A 20,578-nucleotide genomic window follows, 5' to 3' on the forward strand; every position below is an offset into this window, starting at 1 on the left:
TTTTTTTAAACATCTCAGTGGTTTAAGTTTCAATATTCTCTTTAAATTCAAATATGTCTTAATGAAATGTACAGACTTCTCAGCAAAGACTTACTTTATGTTTTTCTGCTTTTTAGCATTTAAGGGATAATATACAGATAATGATATTTTTGAATCTTGAAAGTGAGGTGGGACTTTTAAAAGATGGAGTGGTTCTGGTTTGTTTTTCAAAGCATTTTGTTTCATTTAGATGAACCTTGAAGTGATTTATGGAGACACAGATTCCATTATGATAAACACTAATAGCACCAATTTAGATGAGGTCTTCAAGCTGGGAAACAAGGTAAGGATTTTTTTCTTTTTGAAGCTTTCTGACATGTCTATGTTGTAACACTGAGTGGAACAGATGGTATTAAGAGAGGACTCCATAGCATAAGCAGAGAATAGGCCATGGGGAAGAACTCGACAGCATATAGAAGCTGTGGAGTGATAAAAGGTCATAGTGCCCCATCTTCAGGTGTACCTACTCTGTGCATTTTTAAAAGTGATTAAATTAAATGAAACATTTAATTGTATAATGAGCTTTTTTACCAGTCCTCTTACCTGCAGACTATCTAAATACTTTGTAAGCCAAAATGTAAGGTACAGTTCCTCCACATTAATTTCCATTACAACGTGATTTTAATTTTTATTTTAGTGATTTTTGTTTTGTCACGAGAGATGTCTAACGGTTTAGTTTTGTTTAGTTATGTAGTAAGTATTGTACTCTTATGTACCATCAAATCTCCAGTGGCAAATTTAAATACTAATTTCCAAGGTTTGATTAGCAGTTGGCAGTTGACAATGTGGAAGTTTTGTGTCTCTCTGAAGTTGTGGAAGAGAAGGGAGAAATGTTTTAGAACATTTTAAGGAAAAGAGGTAAGAGAAGTTGTGTTTGAAAGATGAAAGAAATAGTGGTGAAAATGAGAGCTATATGAGCTCTAAAAAGTGCTTAATTTATGTGAGAGGCTGGATGAAGTGTGTATGCAAACACACAGTGTGCAGTGTTACTTGTTTTAGAACTTCATCATGAAGTTAAATTTGTCCATAGTTATTAAGGTGTTGCATTTGGTTTTATGCACTTGAATTTGTTGGTGCATTTGCAGATCAAAAGTGAAGTGAACAAGCTCTATAAATTGTTGGAAATAGACATTGATGGAGTCTTTAAGTCCTTGCTACTCTTAAAGAAGAAGAAATATGCTGCTCTGACTGTGGAACCAACAGGAGATGGGAAATACGTAACAAAACAAGAACTGAAAGGATTGGATATAGTCCGAAGAGACTGGTGTGATCTTGCAAAAGAGACTGGCAAGTGAGTTTCTTTGTGGCATTGTCCTCTTTGCTCTGTTTTAAACAGCACATGCTTCATAAACGTTTGATACTGTGTGGCTGTTTCCTGAGCAGTGCAGATTGGTAATTAACATCAGCATTAGAGTATCTTCACCGATTTTTCTAGGAGTTGGTAAATGCTACTTTTTGACATTGGTAACAGATTTTACTTGTGGAAGTCCAGTTGTCTCTAATCTCACTGTTTTCGCCGCATCTTCTGTGGAAGCTGTGCATGTGAGTTGCCACAATTTTGTGTATGCAGTTTAATAAACCGCAGCTGAAATTGTGTGACAATGGTAGGTGCCCTTAGCATTTGGAGTCATAGGTTTTAGGTCAGATTTCTTTTCAAAGATGGTTAGAGAAGCTGGTGGTCAGCTTTTTCAGCGTCCTATAATAAAGCTGGAAGTGCACTGGGTGCAGCCTGAGGAGATGATCCCTTCCCCCCCGACTGTTTCTTTTCCCTTTCTCAAATGAGACTTTTCTGATATTTCGATGGATACTGGATTGATGATTTAATAATTGTCATTGCACAGGGCATTTTTGTACTTAATTTCAGTAGAAATAATACATTTAGCACTGTAGAATGAAAATTGGAGTGGGTGGAGAGGTGGTCATCTGGGGACTGACTCAACTTATATTGTATACTGCCTCTTGAAAACTTAATTTAAATAAATTGTGGTTCAAATGTATCAAAAATGAATACTTTCTTACATCTGTAAAAATACACCCCACACTTGCTTACTGTTCTTAAGACTTGCATTTTCTAAGAAAAGATGCATCATAATAGAAGCAAATTTTTCCAAGTTAGGAATGTATTAGTAATTAAAGCTATACAAATGTTTGAGAGTGTTCTTTAGTGACTAACTCTTCTGCAGCTGGCAGATCTTCCAACCACATTTTACAGAAATAGGCAAGACTTTGCTTACTTGATATGTTCTCTTCTACCCCATCTTAAGATACCTGCTATGGAATAATAAATGACAAAATGAAATGGGAGCAGAAAATAGAAATCAGTTGCACTCAACAATTCCAAATCACTGTTTAACATTAGAACTATTTACAGTAATTTGCTTTTAGTAAAGTAAGTAAATAAATAAAACACAACATGAAATATCCTGGCAAATTTCTATAAATTTTGCATCAGGCTTTGTCCTCAGGCTCTTTAATTTCCAGAGGTTACCCGAGGAAGAGAGGATTGTGTCTGTTGTAATGGTTTTGCTTTGGATGTTATAAGCTTTTCTTGATTTTTGGACTGTTTTTACAGCTATATAATTGGACAGATTCTTTCTGACCAGCCCCGAGACATAATTGTGGAAAATATTCAAAGGCAGCTTATGGAAATTGGAGAAAATGTAATCAATGGCCAGATTCCAGTAAATCAGTTTGAAATAAACAAGGTAAATGATGTCTCAGCTCTTTTTTGTCTCGGAAAAACGTTACTGTTCTGAATATATTGACTGCTGATAAAAATCTTTTTAATCCTTATGATGCTGTGAAGTATCAGGAGTTTTATTAGATGCTGAATGGCATGGAACATACTGCAAAGATCCTACAATATGAGAAAAAAATACTTTGTGGGTCTTGAGTCCAGTCTTGCTTCTGTAGAATAATAACTTTTCTCTCTTGTCCCATCCTGCTGTCTTCCCCACTGATTCTGCACTTTGAGAATGACAGGATAGCTCAGGCTTGCAGGAGAAGTTTTCTCCTAAACTCTTATTTTATATTTCAGATTTAAAACACATAAACTGAAGAATGCAATGGAAAAGAATCAAACATTCTGTTTTCTAGAAAACCCGTATAAAAGCATACTATTGTCAGTTTATTTCTCTGCAATACTCCGTACAAGAAAGCTAACAATCATTTTGAGATCTCATTATCTAAAGGGATTTTAGCAGACAGCAGTATGGGTTTGGTTTATTTTTATGGATCCTCAATGAAAACTGTATTTTTAACTTCAAAAGCCCTCCCTCCCAGTGGAGGGGTGGTTCACTAATGAATTGGGTATTACATGCCCCTCTCATGCTTCTAATAGAAGAGATGTCCCCAATTTTCTCCATTTAAAGTCTTTCTTTTGCAAGCTGGATACCTGTCTGCTCTGTAAGACTCTGTTAATCCATCAGTTAAGAAATGTGTTCAGGTTGTCATATGAGAGTTAGAGAAATCAGATTAATACTTAGTATCCCAGTAAAAGATATATATGGAATAATTTTCACTTCAAATGCTGAATGTTTCTCTGCTTTACTGCTTTGGGAAAAAGCAAACAAACAAACAAAAAAACAAAACAAAAAAAAACACAAAAAACCCCCCAACCAAACAAACAATTATTTCACTGTTAAGTCAAATGTATGAGTTGTTTCTAAGAATTGGAATGATGATAAATATTTAAACATGGCATTTTATTTTATGTAAAGGAAAAGCTCATTGTAGAATCTCAGTGGTATGAGATACACGGAAATAATTAAATCCAGTTGTATCCTCTTGTTACAGAGCTTGTTAAATACACTTAACTACTTGATACTCATATTTATTTTACAATCTGAAATGGTGCAGGAATAAGAGGGTAATCTCTGGCTGTATTTTTGTATTTTGAGTCATGTTTACCTCCTCAGTTTAGTTTAATTTTAGAACAATTGAATTGTATCTGTAACTGTTTTGAACTGTTGTGCTTTTAATGTAATGCATTTTTCAGACAGTAATTGTAAAAGCATCTTCTCAATTTATTAATAACAACAGTTTTAAAGTATGAAGGACTGGTACCTAGACCTTAATGTCTGGAAAATATCCTTATTACAATTTTTTCATCTTTTTTTGTTGTAAGTGTACTTGTGAATAGTAGATGGGTGAATGAACATAGCTACTATGTAATCTTGTCTTCTAAAGTTCTGGGTTGTCCATCACTGAAGTAAAATACTTTTCTCATAGTCACGTTTCTGTTTCCTCCTTTGATCTCTTAGGCATTGACAAAAGATCCACAGGATTATCCTGACAAAAAAAGCTTGCCACATGTGCATGTTGCCATGTGGATAAACTCTCAAGGAGGCCGAAAGGTGAAGGCAGGAGACACAGTGTCATATATCATTTGTCAGGTAAAAATGTCTTTATAGCTAAATACTAGGTATTGTTTTGAGAGATGGCAAAGAAAACTAACTCAACTCCTGGAAAAAAACATTTTGGCATTTCTTTGTAGTTAGATTATGTTATGGTTTAAAATAGTCGGTTTTCTGTACTACGTGTAAGTTTTATAGAGCCAGAAAGAACCACTGTGATCAGCTCAGCTCATCTGACTATTTCCATATAGTGTCTGATAAAATTTCTCTGAATTAATTTCTATCTGGAATTAGAATTTACTTTTAAGGAAAATATTCAGTCTTCGTTTTAAGAAGAAACTTCTGATGGTGAAGAACATGCCATTCTTGTAAAGCTAATTGGTGGTGATGGTTAAATAGTGTCATTGTTATTTCCAGTCTCAACCTGTGTCTTTTCAATTCATAGTCATTGGATCTGGCAGTACCTCTGTTGGATAGACTGAGGAATTTGAGAAACTTTCTGTTTTCAGGTGTTTATAGGATAAATGCTTATCATTATCTCACAAATATATACTCTACTTGGAATTTGCTGTTAAAAACAACGAAAAAGTATAGACTGGATTAGATGGACCAATGGATGTCTTACGCCAAACTAATAGACTTGGCAATGTGACTTCTACAGTGGACCACTATTTCAGCTCCTTCATTGTTAAAAACTGAAAGATACTTTATTTTGTGTAATTGAGAGTTCTCAGCCTGGCGTGACAAAGCTGCCAAGACTTACAAGAGCTGGGCCATGGGTACGGCTGAGCAATGGCACAATACAAGAGAAGAATGTACTTGTTGAAAGAAGGGAGCTGAAGGAATTGCATTGTAATTATTTTTGCAAAGCAGCTGGATGAGCTGAATAGTCCTAAATTAATTTTGTTCTGAATACTAAGTTGTCTGAAAAGAGTAGGAGGGACCAATGGCTTGCAGTCTGTCTTTATTAGTGATGGGTTTTGAGTCTGTGGTTGCTGACCCTATTGAAGCCAGTAGCTTGTCTTAACTGAAAAATGAAGGTGTCATATGTTAATGCATTAGTTTTACTTTGCTGTAAAAAAGGCAAAAAAGGAGACTGTACTTAGCAAAGAATAAGCTGTGGTACCACCACCACACCCCCCAACCCTCCCCTCCCCATCCTCATTAACATTTACTTGTATTACCGAACGCTTGCTAAAATACTAGTTTCAGTTGTGCTCTAAGATTTTTGACACACATTAAAAACAAAATTTCGTAGTTTAGTTGTGGACTGGGAATATGGTTCTACAGACTGAGTTATGTTTCCCAGAAGAATGCTGCCATCTTAGTTGATACTTAATTTCTCCATGAATACTGTTTCCAGTTTAATTATTGCCTTTCCAAATTGAATTATTTTCTCCTTATCTTTCTCTTGCAAGTTGGAGAAGAATGTAATGTGTATTCTTACCTCTGAGTGGTGTTTCTCTCTTGGCTTGAGATGTCACCATGTGTTTCTTTAAGTATTTCCAAATATTTCAGAATTTGCTCTTTCAAATCAATAATGTTGCCTCTGTTATTTATTCGCACGCCACGGAACGATGGTCCATTCTCTGACCATTCATTCTATTTGTTTCTTTACAGAATCAAAGAATATAAATTTCCTAGCAAAACAGATATGGTTTTGATATCCATGACTTAGAATTTGCTTGTTGTGCAAAATGATAATGCTAGTTTAGTACAAAGTGAATCCAAAATGCATGCCCTCCGTGTATTTTTAACTGGGCTGATGGTTACAATGTGTTTTCATTGTGCATTTCAGAATTGACAGATGGGACTGTTTACTCTGTCTACTCTTACTGATTTGCACGTGTAGGCTGCAATAATACAAGCTGGATTTACATTCTTGAACTTGCTAGTTGATGCCAGCATCAGCAATGCAGTTTGGTTTTTGTTTTTTTTTTTTTTTTTTACTACTGCTGGATTTGTATTGGATGCATAATAGATCAACCAAAGGAGAGTGACTGTGTAACAATTTTGTGTTAAAATAATGACTAATATTTGAAGCATAATCCTTTGTATAGACTGAATGTGGATTTTACTTTTTTTCACACTTTATTTCATATGTGTCTCCTGTCTTAGGATGGATCAGATCTCAGTGTCAGCCAGCGAGCATATGCTCCAGAACAGTTGCAAAAGCAAGACAATCTTACTATTGACACTCAGTACTACCTGTCACAGCAAATACATCCTGTAGTTGCTAGAATATGTGAGCCCATAGAGGGAATTGATTCTGTTCTTATTGCGACGTGGTTAGGTAAGTATTTTAAATTCAGTTTATTTAAAGAATTACAAAGTGGGAAGTTTTAATATATGTTTCTTAACAGAAATGCTTCCCTAAATCATTTTTTTTTGCAGTGAACAATAGCTTGTGTTATACAGTTTATAGAAAGCAGCTTGGACTGTTAAGTGTATTTCTGAGTTCTGCAGAATACCATTTTTCAGAAGGTGCTCATTAACATTAACTTAATCTTATAATCCTTGTTCAGAGTTTCAAAACTTTGCTGTTCATAAATGACAGTACTACTGCATGTCTTGAAGATCTTCTGAAGTTACTAAAGTAGTTCTGGAACATTTTTCCAGAGAGAAATCCTAGCATCTCCAGCATCTTCCCAAGCAGTTACAGTTATAACAAAAGGATACAAATTTTTAGTAGGATGTAAGTGAAGACTTTCCTAGAACTAACCTAGTGGATAACAGAAACAAAACCTTAGCAATAGTCTTGCCTGCTCCATATGGATAAATGAAGTGGCAAAAAAAAAAAAAAAGTGCTATAAAAAATGTGACTAATGATAGTGACCCATAGAATCACCAGTTTTTATTTAAATGAGCAACAGGGAATTGCTCTTCTTAAGAGTTGTTTTTCCCTCTTGAAAGGATGTTAAAGGAATTAGAAATAGAGATTTTTCTGGCCAATTTTGCCTGTCTTCTCCATTCCCTAGGCTTCTTACCTAGAAGTATGGGTGTTGAAAAATTGTTAACAATTCTATCGGATCTCTTTCCATGAAAATGCAATGCTGTCTGTGTAAACCTTTTAGTGTTGTTTCCTCCCCAAAAGTGATTCACCAGAAGACATAATTGATCTCCTTGATAAACAGAAGTTTTGTGATTTGTATCCCACATCTGGTTCATTATTTTTAAAACTGTTACTCACGAACATGGAAAAAGTTGTTAATCTTGCTGGCTGCTGAGTTCTTGCAAAGACTGTCCTCTCCCACCAGAAAACATTTTGAGAGGTGCACTGTGTCAGTTCAGTATCCTCCTGTTTGATGCAATGCCCATGTCTACAGGAAGTTTACACCTGCAGAAATGATTTTGTTGAGAATTTTGGAATGCTCAAAGGAAGAATTAGTCTTCAGCATTTCGTGGTTAGGTAATAGCCAAGATCCAGGATTTGGTCACTTAAAACTAACCATCAGCATATTGTCTTCAGGACTGTTCACCTGGGACACTGCATCTCGGTAGCTTCCTTACTAACAGCGGGTTCTGTTCATGGTGAGCTTGCAGTTTGTACTTAAAATGTGTGCAAATAAGTTCCTGTCTTGTTGCTTATCAAGAAGGCTGATAACATGAAACATCTTAATCTCCTTACACAATCTTTGTAATGTGCAGCTTTTCTCATCTCCATTTCCAAGTTGTCCCTAAAAAAGGAAAAAAGGAGACAGGAATTTTGCTTTTTCTGGGAGGCTGCAAGGTTATTTCTTGGAGGCATTTGATGTTGCAGTGTGTCCTCAACAGCTCTGGTGCTTTGAGGAGGTGTTAGCCCTGCTTCACACATGCAGGCTGACCATACAAATCATTCTGTTTATGTGGCAGGGCCTTGGTATAAAAGTTTCCCTTGATGTCAGAGTGGACTATGTGGTATGCCTGACTGAAAAGGTCAAGCACTCTTGGTTAGGTTGAAGTGGTTTAAAATAGGTGGTAAACTTGTACTTCATTTAGGTAAAAGACAGGAAAGATTTCTGAAGCTAATTTATTTTATTTGGCAAAGATTGTTAGTCTGTAGAGTTAAGCTCAAATTCAGACTTGCTCCTTATTCACAACAGGTCAGATTTTCAGAAAAGACAGGCTCCCTTCAGGCACCTAAGTTAAGTGCCCAGATCTTAAGAACTGTGTGCCACTTGATAGCATCTACTGTTTGCAAATGCCTATGCTGCTTTTTGCGATATAGTACATACAAGATGAAAATTTCTTTTATGGTCTATAATAGCATCATGCAGCTGAGAGTTTATTAATAGTCCACAATTGTCAGTCCGAAAACCTGTATGTATCTATTACAATCTTAGATCAGAAATGTGTTCAGTTTGACCTTGCTGTGTTGTAAAAATGTTCCCTCCTTCTCCAGCTTTGTTTTCTTGGGAATGCTTAAATTGAGCTTAGGGGTAAAGGTCTTTTTCAAAACCGCTGCTCTACTTAGGTCTTGATATACAGCACTTAATCAGAGTTGTACATAAATCTTTGCAAGCTTAAGTTATCTTAAAGCTTTTTTTTAACAGTACTGGAGGGATATTTAAGTGGTTTCATTTCAAAGAGATTGAAAATAGTTTACAGAATACAAAAGTGTAGAAGATACTTAATCCCAGCTTGCTAAAACAAGCAAACATGAAAACGGTTTATTGTTCTGTGTTGCTAAGTTGGGCTTTTTTGCTTAGTATTTTCGTCATGTTATGCATCCAATTTCCCGTTGTTTTTCCTATCTTGTTGCAAAAGAGCATATTTTTCTGTTCTGAAGAAGGAAGCTGATATTCTGAAAGCTCTCTAAGTGTCATATCTGTGGACCAAAACTTGGTTACATTCTCACTGTGTGCATCCTCCTCTGCCTGATCTGATTTACTGTGTTACATATGGTATGTGTGTATAGGGAGAATGGTTGTAGGAAAAAAAAAACTCTTTCATATTTAACAGAATCTCTTTATAGGGTGAATGTTTCATTGTCATGTCACTGTGTTAGTCCGAGTAGATAAAATTGAGCTCTGCTTAGGGAAGCTTGGCTCATATCAAAATGATGAAAAGTTCTTTGTTCTGTCTGTGCTCAAAGCAGGTTATTTTAAGCTATTTTAGATGGTGATAGAACAAAAGCAAATAACCACACCTAAAAATTGCAGAGAACTCTTTAAATATCATATTTATTCACTATGGAATCAAGCTGAAAATTGCCTTTTGTTTTTGGACATTGTAGGAGGTCTGCCTAGCCTTTGAGAGAGATGGAAATTCATTGTTCCTAAAAACGAGAACCTCATGAGCATATTCCTGCATTCACTCTATTTTTCTTGAAGTTCTCGATGAAAAGCAGTGACAAGATCAGGATTGCCAGGCTTTCTGAAACTAAGTAAAGTGTGCAATCTGATCAGTAATACCATTCAATAAATTTGATCTTCTTAAATGCTTGGAGACCTTACTTACTTCATCCTGATGACAACTATAGCTTTTAAATGAACTGTATTGGCAGAACGATTCTCTTAACATATTTAAAGTAAGGGGTTTTTGTTGATACGTAAATACCGCTCCTTGTCTCAAAGAAAAATCACATCTTATTTCTGTGTTGTCAAAAGTGTCTAAACATTATGGAAGCAGAGTCATTTAAGCATGGGATGTTTGTAGCTGTTACTACATAACATCATTTTCTCTAAATCACGGAAGTTGCTGATTGCTGTCCTAGGCTGTGTCATGGTCTTTTGAAAGAGATGCGTGGTGCTTCCTTTCAGGTGGGTGGGCACGCTGGTGCTCTGCAGACTGCTTGGCATTTGGGCATTTCTGAGGAAGGCTATCTAATTATAGGGAGTCATTACTGCGTTCTGATAAAGCTTGTCATTAAGGGTACTTTCCAGTACCGATTCATCCTTCCACAGTGTCTGCATGTTAGCTGATCCTTGTAAGGAAACCTGCCACCACCTTAAAGATACTGTCTTTTTTTCTTCTTCTTTCTAAAGAGTCATTTAATAGCTGCCTTTAATACAGTGTTTAGCAGCTACTCAGGCTGACTCTCCTGACAGAAACCAGGACAGATGTGCTCTCCTTGTGGCACGCAGGAATTACATCAGGTTCTGTCTTTTTTTAATTGGTTTTGCCACATTAGGGAGTGGAGCAAGAGGATAATGATGGAAATTAAGATTAAAGTAATGAGGAGCTTTCATGACAATACTGTAATAGACCCCAAAGTAAATAAGTTCTGCTGGTGGTGATCTAGCTGGGATTTTTGAGATGCTCTTAGAAACTGAGACTTGCTTAAAGTGGGTCGCGTGTGCAGGCGACGCAAGAGGCCGTTTTCGGGGCCCCATGCGGAGGGCACGCTGGCTTTGCAGCGCCGCAGGATCTCCTTGAGACAAATCGAAGAGCGTCCGTTTCCCAAGGGCCGAGGCCTTGGCCGCCCAGGGTTGGATGCGGGGAGGCCCGGCCCGGGCCCGGGCCCGGCCCCGCCGCGTCGGCCGGCCTGAAATGCGCGGCCGTCGCCTCGAGGTGGCAGCACCGGATGCCGTTTCCCTGCCTCTCACAAAATGTCTCACGGGCGGAGGTGCCGGCGGGGAAACTTTCCGTGCTGCCCGACTAACCTGCGGCTGAAATCCGGCATCCGGGGGGGGAAAAAAGCCCTGCGGCTTTGCTCAGCGGTCCGCGGAGAAAGCGGCCGGCGCCCCGGCGACCCCCCCGGGCCGGCGGCCGAGGCTCCTGCCGCGCTCCTGGGCCCTGGGGAGCGTGTGGGCACGGGGGTAGGGCTGTGCGGGGAAAGACGAGTAAAAACCATCGGCGGGAACGTTACGCTTGAGATACTGCTATTAGGAAAATGTATTTGCCCTTTTTTCAGCTCCTCGAGTGACCTCTTTTGCTCGCTAGACAGTAAATGTTTTAATAATTCTATTAAATAATTCAGGAACAAGTACTGGAACTTTATTTACTTACTTTTGTCATGCTAGCTTCTTCAGTGCATTTTCAACACTATGTTTCTTTGACATGCGTGCAACCTTGCAATTTTGGTGAGGCTGGAAAACTTACTTACCTGTGATGCAGGTAGTTTAATGATAGTCCTGAAGATTTTCCTCTCGGAGTAAGTCAAAGTCCCTTTGATTTTTCTTGATGACATGGTAAAAAAAAAAAAAAAAGTTCAAACGAGTTCGCAGATTAGTCTCATCCTATTAATTTAAACGTTACCAAAACCAGATACTATTTTTTTTCCCCCACGCATCAGATAGTTCCTATTTTGTTTACCAAGTAGAATAATATGACCAGTGTGACCTGGTCCGAGAAGATACCAGTTAGTGTGTTGAAATGGATTAGTTGAACCAACTAATTGTTCCTGAAAGGAGATAATAGACAAAATAGTTCCCAATTCCACAAGATAATTAAGGTAGGCATGTTCTTTAAAAGACTGACTTGTAGTCTCTTTGATTTCACTGGGGCTGTTTGCACACCAAAAGTTAGATGCACGGTTGAATCATCACAATATTTTTCCTGTTGTTTTCTCCAGCCAAAAGAGCTACGAAAGTCCAGAGATAGGGGTGATTTAAATTCTTCCAATTAATAACTTTTTTTTTCCCCTGTTAAATTATGACCAAATGTCCAGATACTGATTTGCTGTCATTGGTTTTGACTGAATGTTAGAAAACTGCCATTTCCTTTTATTTAGTGAACTACTTTGCTCTATATTTACCTTCCGGGAAATGACCAAAGATAGATTCTAGCTGAACTTTAATAGTGTCTGTGTCAGAAAGTTGCAACAATGTTTTTCCATTCTGCTTCTGAACTCAGAGTAAACTGAGAATCTGTGTTTGTATTCACCATTACTATCTTAGATACAATCTACTGCAGACTTAGTTGATTTTTTGCAAAATCTTAATACTAAAATCAGGTCCCCTTTCTAAATCTTTCTACCACCTGTGTGTTGCAGAACATACTCTTTGTTTTCTATAACAGCAAATAAATTGCCAACCCTTCTCAAAAAAAAAAAAAAAAAATCCCCAAAACCCCAACAACCAACCAACCCACCCCCAGCCTTTTTTTCAGGGATACCATATGTATTAGAGTGTAAAATAAGCTACTGGCAGTGATTTTTGCTTTGTTTGCTCTTCCTTTTAATGAGTAGAAGAAAACTGTATTAAAAGTTTAAGAACCTCTTGGAGGTGAATTGTTCCCCTTATGCATTGACATTTGTTTCTTTTGATAAAATCAAAGTTGGGAAGATTGATTAAATTTTTGCAAAATCCTTATTCTATCAAGAACCAAATCCACTTATTCAGCAGTGGAATTTTTCCTTGTCCTTGAATTTGTTTTATGACTGCAAAATAGAAATTCAGAGCAGCGATAGTGAAGTCACACATATCAAATCTTTTATGTAAAGACAATCTATATCTGCCTGTATAACACAACTGGTTTATATGTGCTATAATATTTGTCTAGTTTATCTGAATGTTGTTCCCAAACATTGTCTTTAAGTCTCTCGGTACCATATAGCAAGGTTAAGAAGAACTGTAAACTCTAGCTTCACTTTCTATTTGTAATCTTTCTTGCTTTTGCTGTAGTAATTATTAGGTTTGTTTTTGAAATTTACACAAGATATGGGTTAATACATGATAATCTGTTACTTGGCTTAATGAGTCTCTGCTAAAAATATTTTTGAAGTGCTTCTCTTTGATCTTTTATTCTTAATAATAAAGTAAGCCATAGTTTTCTAAACGTTTTCTTCTACATGCTCATTCATTTCTTTTTTTTCCTAGCATGTGCTATTTGTTAGTTAACAAAAAAACCTGTAAATGGGATACATGGACTTTTAAAAGGTTGCACATGACAAAGGATGACAAAACCCATAGATTTTTATTAAGTTTACTTTGGCAGTCTTATTCCTGGGGCAGTGAACTTCGTGCTTGCTTATTTACTTATTTGTGGTTGAATCAGTATTTTTAGGATCTCTTTTGTGTATTTATTTGTTTAAAATCTTGAGTTCTGGCAATCAAAAATAAAGCATTTTGTCTCCAGCGCTGCCGTTTTAAATGCTGCTGCTGAATTTTAACCACTGCATTAGATTGAAACCTACATGCTGTTAACCACTGAGCCAAAATGAAATCGACCACTGCATTGAAATCAGAGTTGGCAGTTGTATACGGACTTGAAGGAGTTGGTAATAGCAGTGCACCCGCATTTCTTTAATGGGGTTTTTATTCTCTGTTTTGAGTTTTAATGGTGCCATTTTGATTTAAAGACTGTTTCTTAATAACGATGCACATTTTTATTGAAATATTTTCAATGTAACTTAAGAAGAAAATAACAATAAAGCCATCCGTTAAGAGTGGTTTCCTCAGAAACAAAATGTTCTGTTCCATACTCCCATGATAATGCAGCGTGCTTGCTTTATTTATAAAGCAATCTTGCTTAAGAAGATAAGTAAGAAGATGTCTTCATGTTTTGTGAACCTTTATTCGTGGTTAAAAATTGTAAAATGTATTTATGTGTTATGGAGGAAGTTTTGCTGAGGAGAGATTTTCAGCTTCTGAATTTACATTTTGTAACTTTCTTTTGAATCTGCTTCACCAAGCACATGAAAAATGAGCCTACTTGCATGGTTGACCTCTTGGTCTTTTGAAATTTTTGTTTCTTATTAATAGGGCTGGATCCCTCCCAATTCAGAGTCCATCACCATTGCTATCAAGATGAGGAGAATGATGCCTTGGTTGGTGGCCCAGCTCAGCTCACTGACGAGGAGAAATATAGGGATTGTGAAAGATTCAAGTTTTGCTGCCTCAAATGTGGGACAGAAAATATTTATGACAATGTCTTTGATGGTTCGGTTAGTTTTTTTTCTGTTTCATTTCTGTTTGTCGGTGAGGGAGAAAAATGCTTGTAGAGAGAATGGCTTTTCAGATAGGATTCATATGATGTAGGAGAAGATACCATATTGTTTGAGACCTGCTATTTATAGCTTTGGAAAAAATTTGCTGATTGGATAGTGCTGAGATATTTTTCCCATTTTTGCATTTCAGCTGTGTCGTCTAGCAGAACATGTGAGATTATCTGGCTTCATTAATCTGTTTGCCCACAGTCGTGAATGATTGTTGCTGTAACTTTTAAAGGAATCCTTATCTTAACACCTTAGTAACTTCCCGTTCTCTATTTAATGAAACTTTCATATAGCAATGGCAATTTCTTATCCTAAATCATATTAATTGGAACAAAATGTTTTTGAAACTTGTGTTTATCTTGCTACATCCCACCTCCCTTCTTGACAGTAAGGTTTTTCTGAGTTATCTTTCCTTCTGTCTTTGTGTATTGAACATAAAAATTCATAGGGGTACATTCTTGTTGGGAAGTTCTGCCAAAAAATGTGTCTCTGACCTTGGATCACAACTTGAAATAGGGCCAAGTATTTAACTCTACAGCAATGTTATGTATGTATTAGTCATTGGCAAATTAGCGAGGTTCAGAGTAGTGAAAACCTTGAAACTGAAAGCAAATAAATCTTTTATCTAAATTAAAAGTAATTATTTTAAGTTAATTTGGACAAACAGCAGATGTTTTCCATTTTTTTGAATCAAAATAAAGCAGTCTTTGGAAGCAAGTAAGAGGAAAAGACATACAAATCGAGTGATACTTCGTGAATCCTTGACTTTTGTTCAGTACAGCTGTAAATAACAGAGTTAATTACATGTAGGCTTGACAACTTGCAGATGGCCTAACTGGAGAGAAGTGGATGTCAAACTCCTTAAAAAAAAACAAACACCCAAAAAATCACACCCCCCCCCAAATGAAATAAAGCCCAACAAAAAAACCACCCTACAACGAAAAAAACCCCACTGAACAACAGAAGTACCCTTAAACCAACCAAAAAAAAAACCAAAACAAACTCTTCCACCTGGAATTATTTAGTGTTCTGGGTGAGTTTTACCCAAAATGGTAAGACTTAGCTTTTGTGAGCCTTCACAGAAAGTTTTCTAAAAGTTGTATAACTAGCCAACCTACCAGGTTGTTCTTACTTTAATGAGAATTCTACCGACTTAATTACAGCTGTTCATGCATCACTTCCAGGTTCTGAAATTTTAATGTCAGGTGATCTGAAAGTAAGGGGAATGAGGTGGTGTAAAACTGTAAGAGCTATTCTTTGCACTTGGAGAAAGTAAAAGATTATGTCATTCTTAATTAACAAGGTTTGTCTCTACACCCGTGTTGGGAAGTTCATAATTGTTATCTATAAAATTGATTTCAATGTTTTGGTTGGTGGGCTTGGACAGAGCTTTGATGTCCCTGATGAAACAACAAACCTGTGTTGTTTGGGGGTACACAGGGTTCTGATTTGTGTTTTGTTTTGTTTTGTTTTGTTTTTTAATACAACATCATTTTTTGAATTACTAACTTTGCAACAGGTGAAGGAGCATGTTCTCCTTTCATTAAGAAGAGAGTGGGAAAACTGTAGGTCAGAGAAGTCTTTATATGGGTGTGGCCAACAGTGATAGGAAGAAAGAAGGCCTAAATGTTAAAGGCCCTTTAACACCATGATTTGTTAAAAATACGTATTAAGTCTAAACTCCTGTGATAACTTCTGCTACCATCATCTGTTATAATGATGCATGCTGTTCTTACACTTCTGTTTTCAGGGGCGATTTATTGAACCCAGCTTGCAAAGGTGCAGTAAAACTGAATGTGAAGAGCCTCCTTTCAACTATGTGGTTCAAATGAACAACAAATTACTGCTGGATATTAGACGCTACCTTGGAAAATACTATAATGTAAGTAATCAGAAAATATTCTGCCATATGAGATGAGTTTTCTAAGTGATGACTGTTACGTTACTCTTTTTGTATAGTCCAAGGTAATAACATGTAATGTCAAAACCCAACTTTATGGAAATAAACCAATCAATTAATGATTTCAGGTTCTAATTTAGAATGTTTGTTTTCTTAGTTCAGTCTCAAGATAGTCTCATGTATTTAAATTTTTGTAACTGTGTGTCAGCATTACTACAGGAGTAGTAGCTCTTTGTTTTCCAGATTTTTAGACAAAAAAGTGTGGATTTGATTATCTTCATGCTTTTAAGAAAAATCTATGAAGCCTATCAAATATGCAGATATCAATTTCTCATGTAATTGAAATACGATTCTCTTTCTTCAACCCAAATTGATATATATTGTGTTATATTGTGAAAAGGAAAACTAAATGCAGCTCTGTAAAAATTCTTTGAAGGACAATAGGAAGGGAAATACTATGAATGTTCCTTCATAATGATTGGGTGGGCAAAAAGAGGAAAAAGATGGGTAGTTAGTTAATTTGATATAATTCTCTTTTTGGGGGGCAGTGCAAGAAATCCAAAGTGCCAGTGGTAGTGGTTGGCTTTGTATGGCATTGTGGAAATAAAGAAAGTGTAATATTTGAAATTTCCTATCTTCGCACTGTCCAAAGTCGTGACTGGTTACGAAAAAAAAAATCATGATTTTTAAATTACATCAATATGTTTTGCATCTCTCATATGCTGGAATCATCATATTTGGTGGATTGGCAGCTAGCCATTTTGGTCAGATTTTCATAGATCTGCTCATCCTATTTCCTGCCTGCCTTTTTTAGTTGTCCAGCACTGCCTGTTCTCACAGCTTCAGGACAGACATAAATTTTGAAGGCACTCATAACCTTTGGAAGCTCATAACCTTTGATATACATAAAAATGTAAATTGTTTTTGAAAACTTGGCCTGTAGATGAATGGCTTACCTAATTCATGGTCTGTTTTCTGAAGCATTTCAAAATACTTCTGCAGACAGCAGTTACAATGCTAGGAATTATTATTGTTTAATACTAAGCGTGTATTTTATATTATTTTTCTTCTATATTAGTTCTTATTACAGTTGTAGGTAAGTGTTTTCTATACTCTTTTCTGCAAGTGTAATAATTTCTGAATGTATAAATACTTCTTTTGAAGGTCTTTGCATCAAAAGGAGCACAAAACTTTCTTAGAGTATTTAAGTTCAGGCAGTATTTCAGAAGGTAGGGATAGATTGTTCCTTTCTGTTGAAGTTAAAAGTGGATGACCTGGGCAGGTGAAGTTACCAAAATGTCAGATCTCACATTACTCTATTTTAAAGTCCAACAAAATTTTATCATTCATATTGGATTACTATACTTATTAAATTATACAATGTGCTATTAAATAGTATGTCAAAGTAGTATGTTTACACAGGTTGTTTTTGTATAAAGTTGCATCTGATTAGCTTTTTTAGATATATGTACATTATGATAATATACAATGCCACATGCTAAGTAATTTCTGGCGTATCAAGTGCTAGAAAACATGCATAAGATGTGCAATAGTAAGCTTGATGAATGAAGAAAGGTACATTTAATAGAAGGAAAAATTCTTATTACTGATAAAAACAAAAAGTGGTGTAATATTTTACTCTGTTCTCATTTTTTTGTTGTTTTTTTATAAGACCAAGCTGTGAAACAAACTGTGAAATGTTGGAATATTGAACATTGTATAAACATCTATTAAGTATCTTACTACATGTTATATAGGATAATGAAGTGTCCTTCAAAAGGAATTTATTTGTCCTTGTAAGTAAAAGCTTTATAAACTCAGTTATATTCTTAGTACTGAAAATTTACTTTTAACCCTGTTTGCTATAATAATAAGGTTTAAACCTTCATTTTGACTGTGGAATACATTCAGACTCTGGAAATGTGAGATTACTTTATCATAAAAAATAATTTCCAAATTGCACAGTAATTTTAGTTTAAAAAAATGGATTTCCACAGAACTGGGCAAGTAAACTTTTTGTCCTGTTAGCTCTTAGAAAATCAGATGCTATGAGTTGGAGTTTATTCCTTTCATCAAGTACCTGTAGTGAGTGTATAACAGCTGGTGTTGGAATTCATCAAATGTGTGTTTGCACTAATATATATAAACCTGTAAACTATAAAGACACACCCAGAAGTAGTATGGCAAAGAACTGTCTGAACAAAATATTTAATGAAACTTTGAGATGCTTGTTTAGCAGTCTTGTATTACAGTGATTGCATCTGAAAGGAGCAGAAATACCAATTTAAAATAGACAAATATAACTTTATCACTCCATTTATTTTATTTTTATTTTAGATATTACTGTTGTTTGTGTGTTGGTCAAATGGCACATAATACAAAAACATAAAATGTGAAAATGAATTTTTTAACCTTTAAAATAATGAGCTATGTTTTATGAAGACAGCCCTATCGAGAGCCTTTCAACCTGATCCACAGCTCACTGAAATGAATAAGCTTACTTTTTTTCAGTGAGCTTTGAATCACATTTTTTAAAAGTGTTAAGATCATTGCATGTTGTTTTCTTTAGTCTATTGAAATGCTTTTATATGTGGCTGTGTAAATTTAGGGGCGGAGGGGAGTGCCATAAAATCTAAAAGTAGAAAATCTGCTTGCCCTTTTTGGCACAAGAAACTGCTAAATAAATACAATGGTGATACACTTCTTCCCTTTAAAAAGATGCAAATGTAAATGCGTAAATAGAATTTTGTAAGCCTTACACAACTCCATTGTTTTGGTAAATTACTTGCCTTTATATAAAATTTTCTGTTTCCGCAATCATTTTTTGCCATTAAACATTGAAATGTTTTCTGTCTGCCTTCCAAAATATATCTGCCACTGCTCCAATATGTATGGATTTCTTAATGTTATTAACAATATCAATTTTGATAATCTTACTCCTAACTGTAAATATATCTAAAAAATTACATGCAAAGATTTTACTTCTTTTCAGAAATGCATTATTCTATGAAAGATCGATCCTGTTGTGTGCTTTTTTTTTCTTTTAATTCTGCTTCAGAAGAGCAAATAGATGAAAAGAGAGAGAAACGCTAGCTAATCTAAATTGGGAAATGAAGAGGGCTTTTTTAAGCATGAAAATTTCATCATCTTGTCAGCTGGCAGAATGCCTGCTGTGTGGATTCACAAAGGCTAAGAATTACACTTTCATGAAATTTTCCTCACTAACTGCCCTGGTTAATTTGAAAGATAACCCACTGTTCTAATTCATTCCTCAATTGGGCGGTGCAGGTTTTATCTTTGATCTGACAAAGCATTTGTGTTAATCGTTTTGGCCCTCTACTAGACACTCTTGGGATTGTGCTTTTACAATAAATGTGTCTGTGATAGCTCTTTAGTCTATTATACTTACAATAGATCCATAGAACTGGTAATTAATTCTGTGCTGCTTTGGAAATGGGGAAGAATAGGTGTAGCTCTGTCAAGTGCTGCTGGGAAGTTTGTTTAGCTAGTTCATTTTTGAAGTGTTACCCTCAGCCATCAATGAAACATCCATGCTAGGGAATGGGTAGAATCTGAAATACGCAAGCATAAATGGCAAAACTGACCAACTTCTGTGCATAAGGAGGGTGCCATTTCATTTAGAGTAAGTGGATCTAATTATTATGATGGAAACTGTGTTTCCCACTAGAATATTCAAACGCTCGTTTTTGAGCGCTTGGTAAATAAATACTAACTCTTAGATCCCCTTTTAAAAAGCCCTTTAAAAATCAGTATTCACATCCATAAAATGAATTCCATATCTTATTCAGCCATTGATGTGTTAGTTTTGCCAATTAAAAAGAATTAATAAAAAATCCCCAATGTATTGTCTATGCCATTTGAGAAGTAGCAAAATTCATACTGAGCTGGTTGGGCTGGCAAGCTGTTTTCCCTGAAGCAGTGGTTTTTAATCTTGTTTTTAAATATACACCTGTGGTGATATTAGTAGTATGTTTATAGGTTAAAGCCTGTTTTTAAATAGATGCTCTTTATATGCTGTCTAGTTAATAGTGTATGGCATCTTCAGATCTTTTTATGTTTTTCAGAATGCATAAAATGATTCAAACTTTAAAAGGGTTTTTAAAAATACTGAAAAAATCTTGGTCCAACCTACAATGCACTGGTTTTGTTTTACAGTCTTTTTCTATTGGACTGCTGTAACCCACAGGCAGAAGTGAGTTTGGAGGCTATTGAAGACTGCTAAATAACTTTATACTGTTCAGCTGCAGAAATTCAGTGTTCAATAGCCCTCAAAATTTCTCATTTCTTACCTGTGGTGGGGTGGTCTACTGCTTGCACATTAGGTCGCAGTAGAAAACCATGTTGGTACACTTTTCAAGATCTTTGAATTATTATTTTTTATATATATATACCTGTTCTGACTGT

The 20,578-nt window shown here is 35.8% G+C and overlaps 1 protein-coding gene across 2 annotated transcripts in view; it reads left to right on the forward strand.

Annotated features, from left to right (window-relative positions):
• Positions 1-20,578, forward strand: part of POLA1 (DNA polymerase alpha 1, catalytic subunit) — a 202,874-nt gene that overhangs the window by 76,277 nt on the left and 106,019 nt on the right. For both annotated transcript variants that reach the window (XM_033010094.2, XM_033010095.2), the window contains 7 exons: positions 230-322; positions 1,125-1,330; positions 2,612-2,744; positions 4,302-4,433; positions 6,513-6,687; positions 14,021-14,202; positions 16,004-16,135. In XM_033010094.2, the coding sequence (XP_032865985.2) occupies positions 230-322; positions 1,125-1,330; positions 2,612-2,744; positions 4,302-4,433; positions 6,513-6,687; positions 14,021-14,202; positions 16,004-16,135 (1,053 nt within the window). The remainder of the gene's footprint in view (positions 1-229; positions 323-1,124; positions 1,331-2,611; positions 2,745-4,301; positions 4,434-6,512; positions 6,688-14,020; positions 14,203-16,003; positions 16,136-20,578) is intronic.

Source organism: Tyto alba, unplaced genomic scaffold (assembly GCF_018691265.1).
Source record: "Tyto alba isolate M040663 unplaced genomic scaffold, T.alba_DEE_v4.0 Super-Scaffold_14, whole genome shotgun sequence".
Classification (NCBI taxonomy): Eukaryota; Metazoa; Chordata; class Aves; order Strigiformes; family Tytonidae; genus Tyto; species Tyto alba.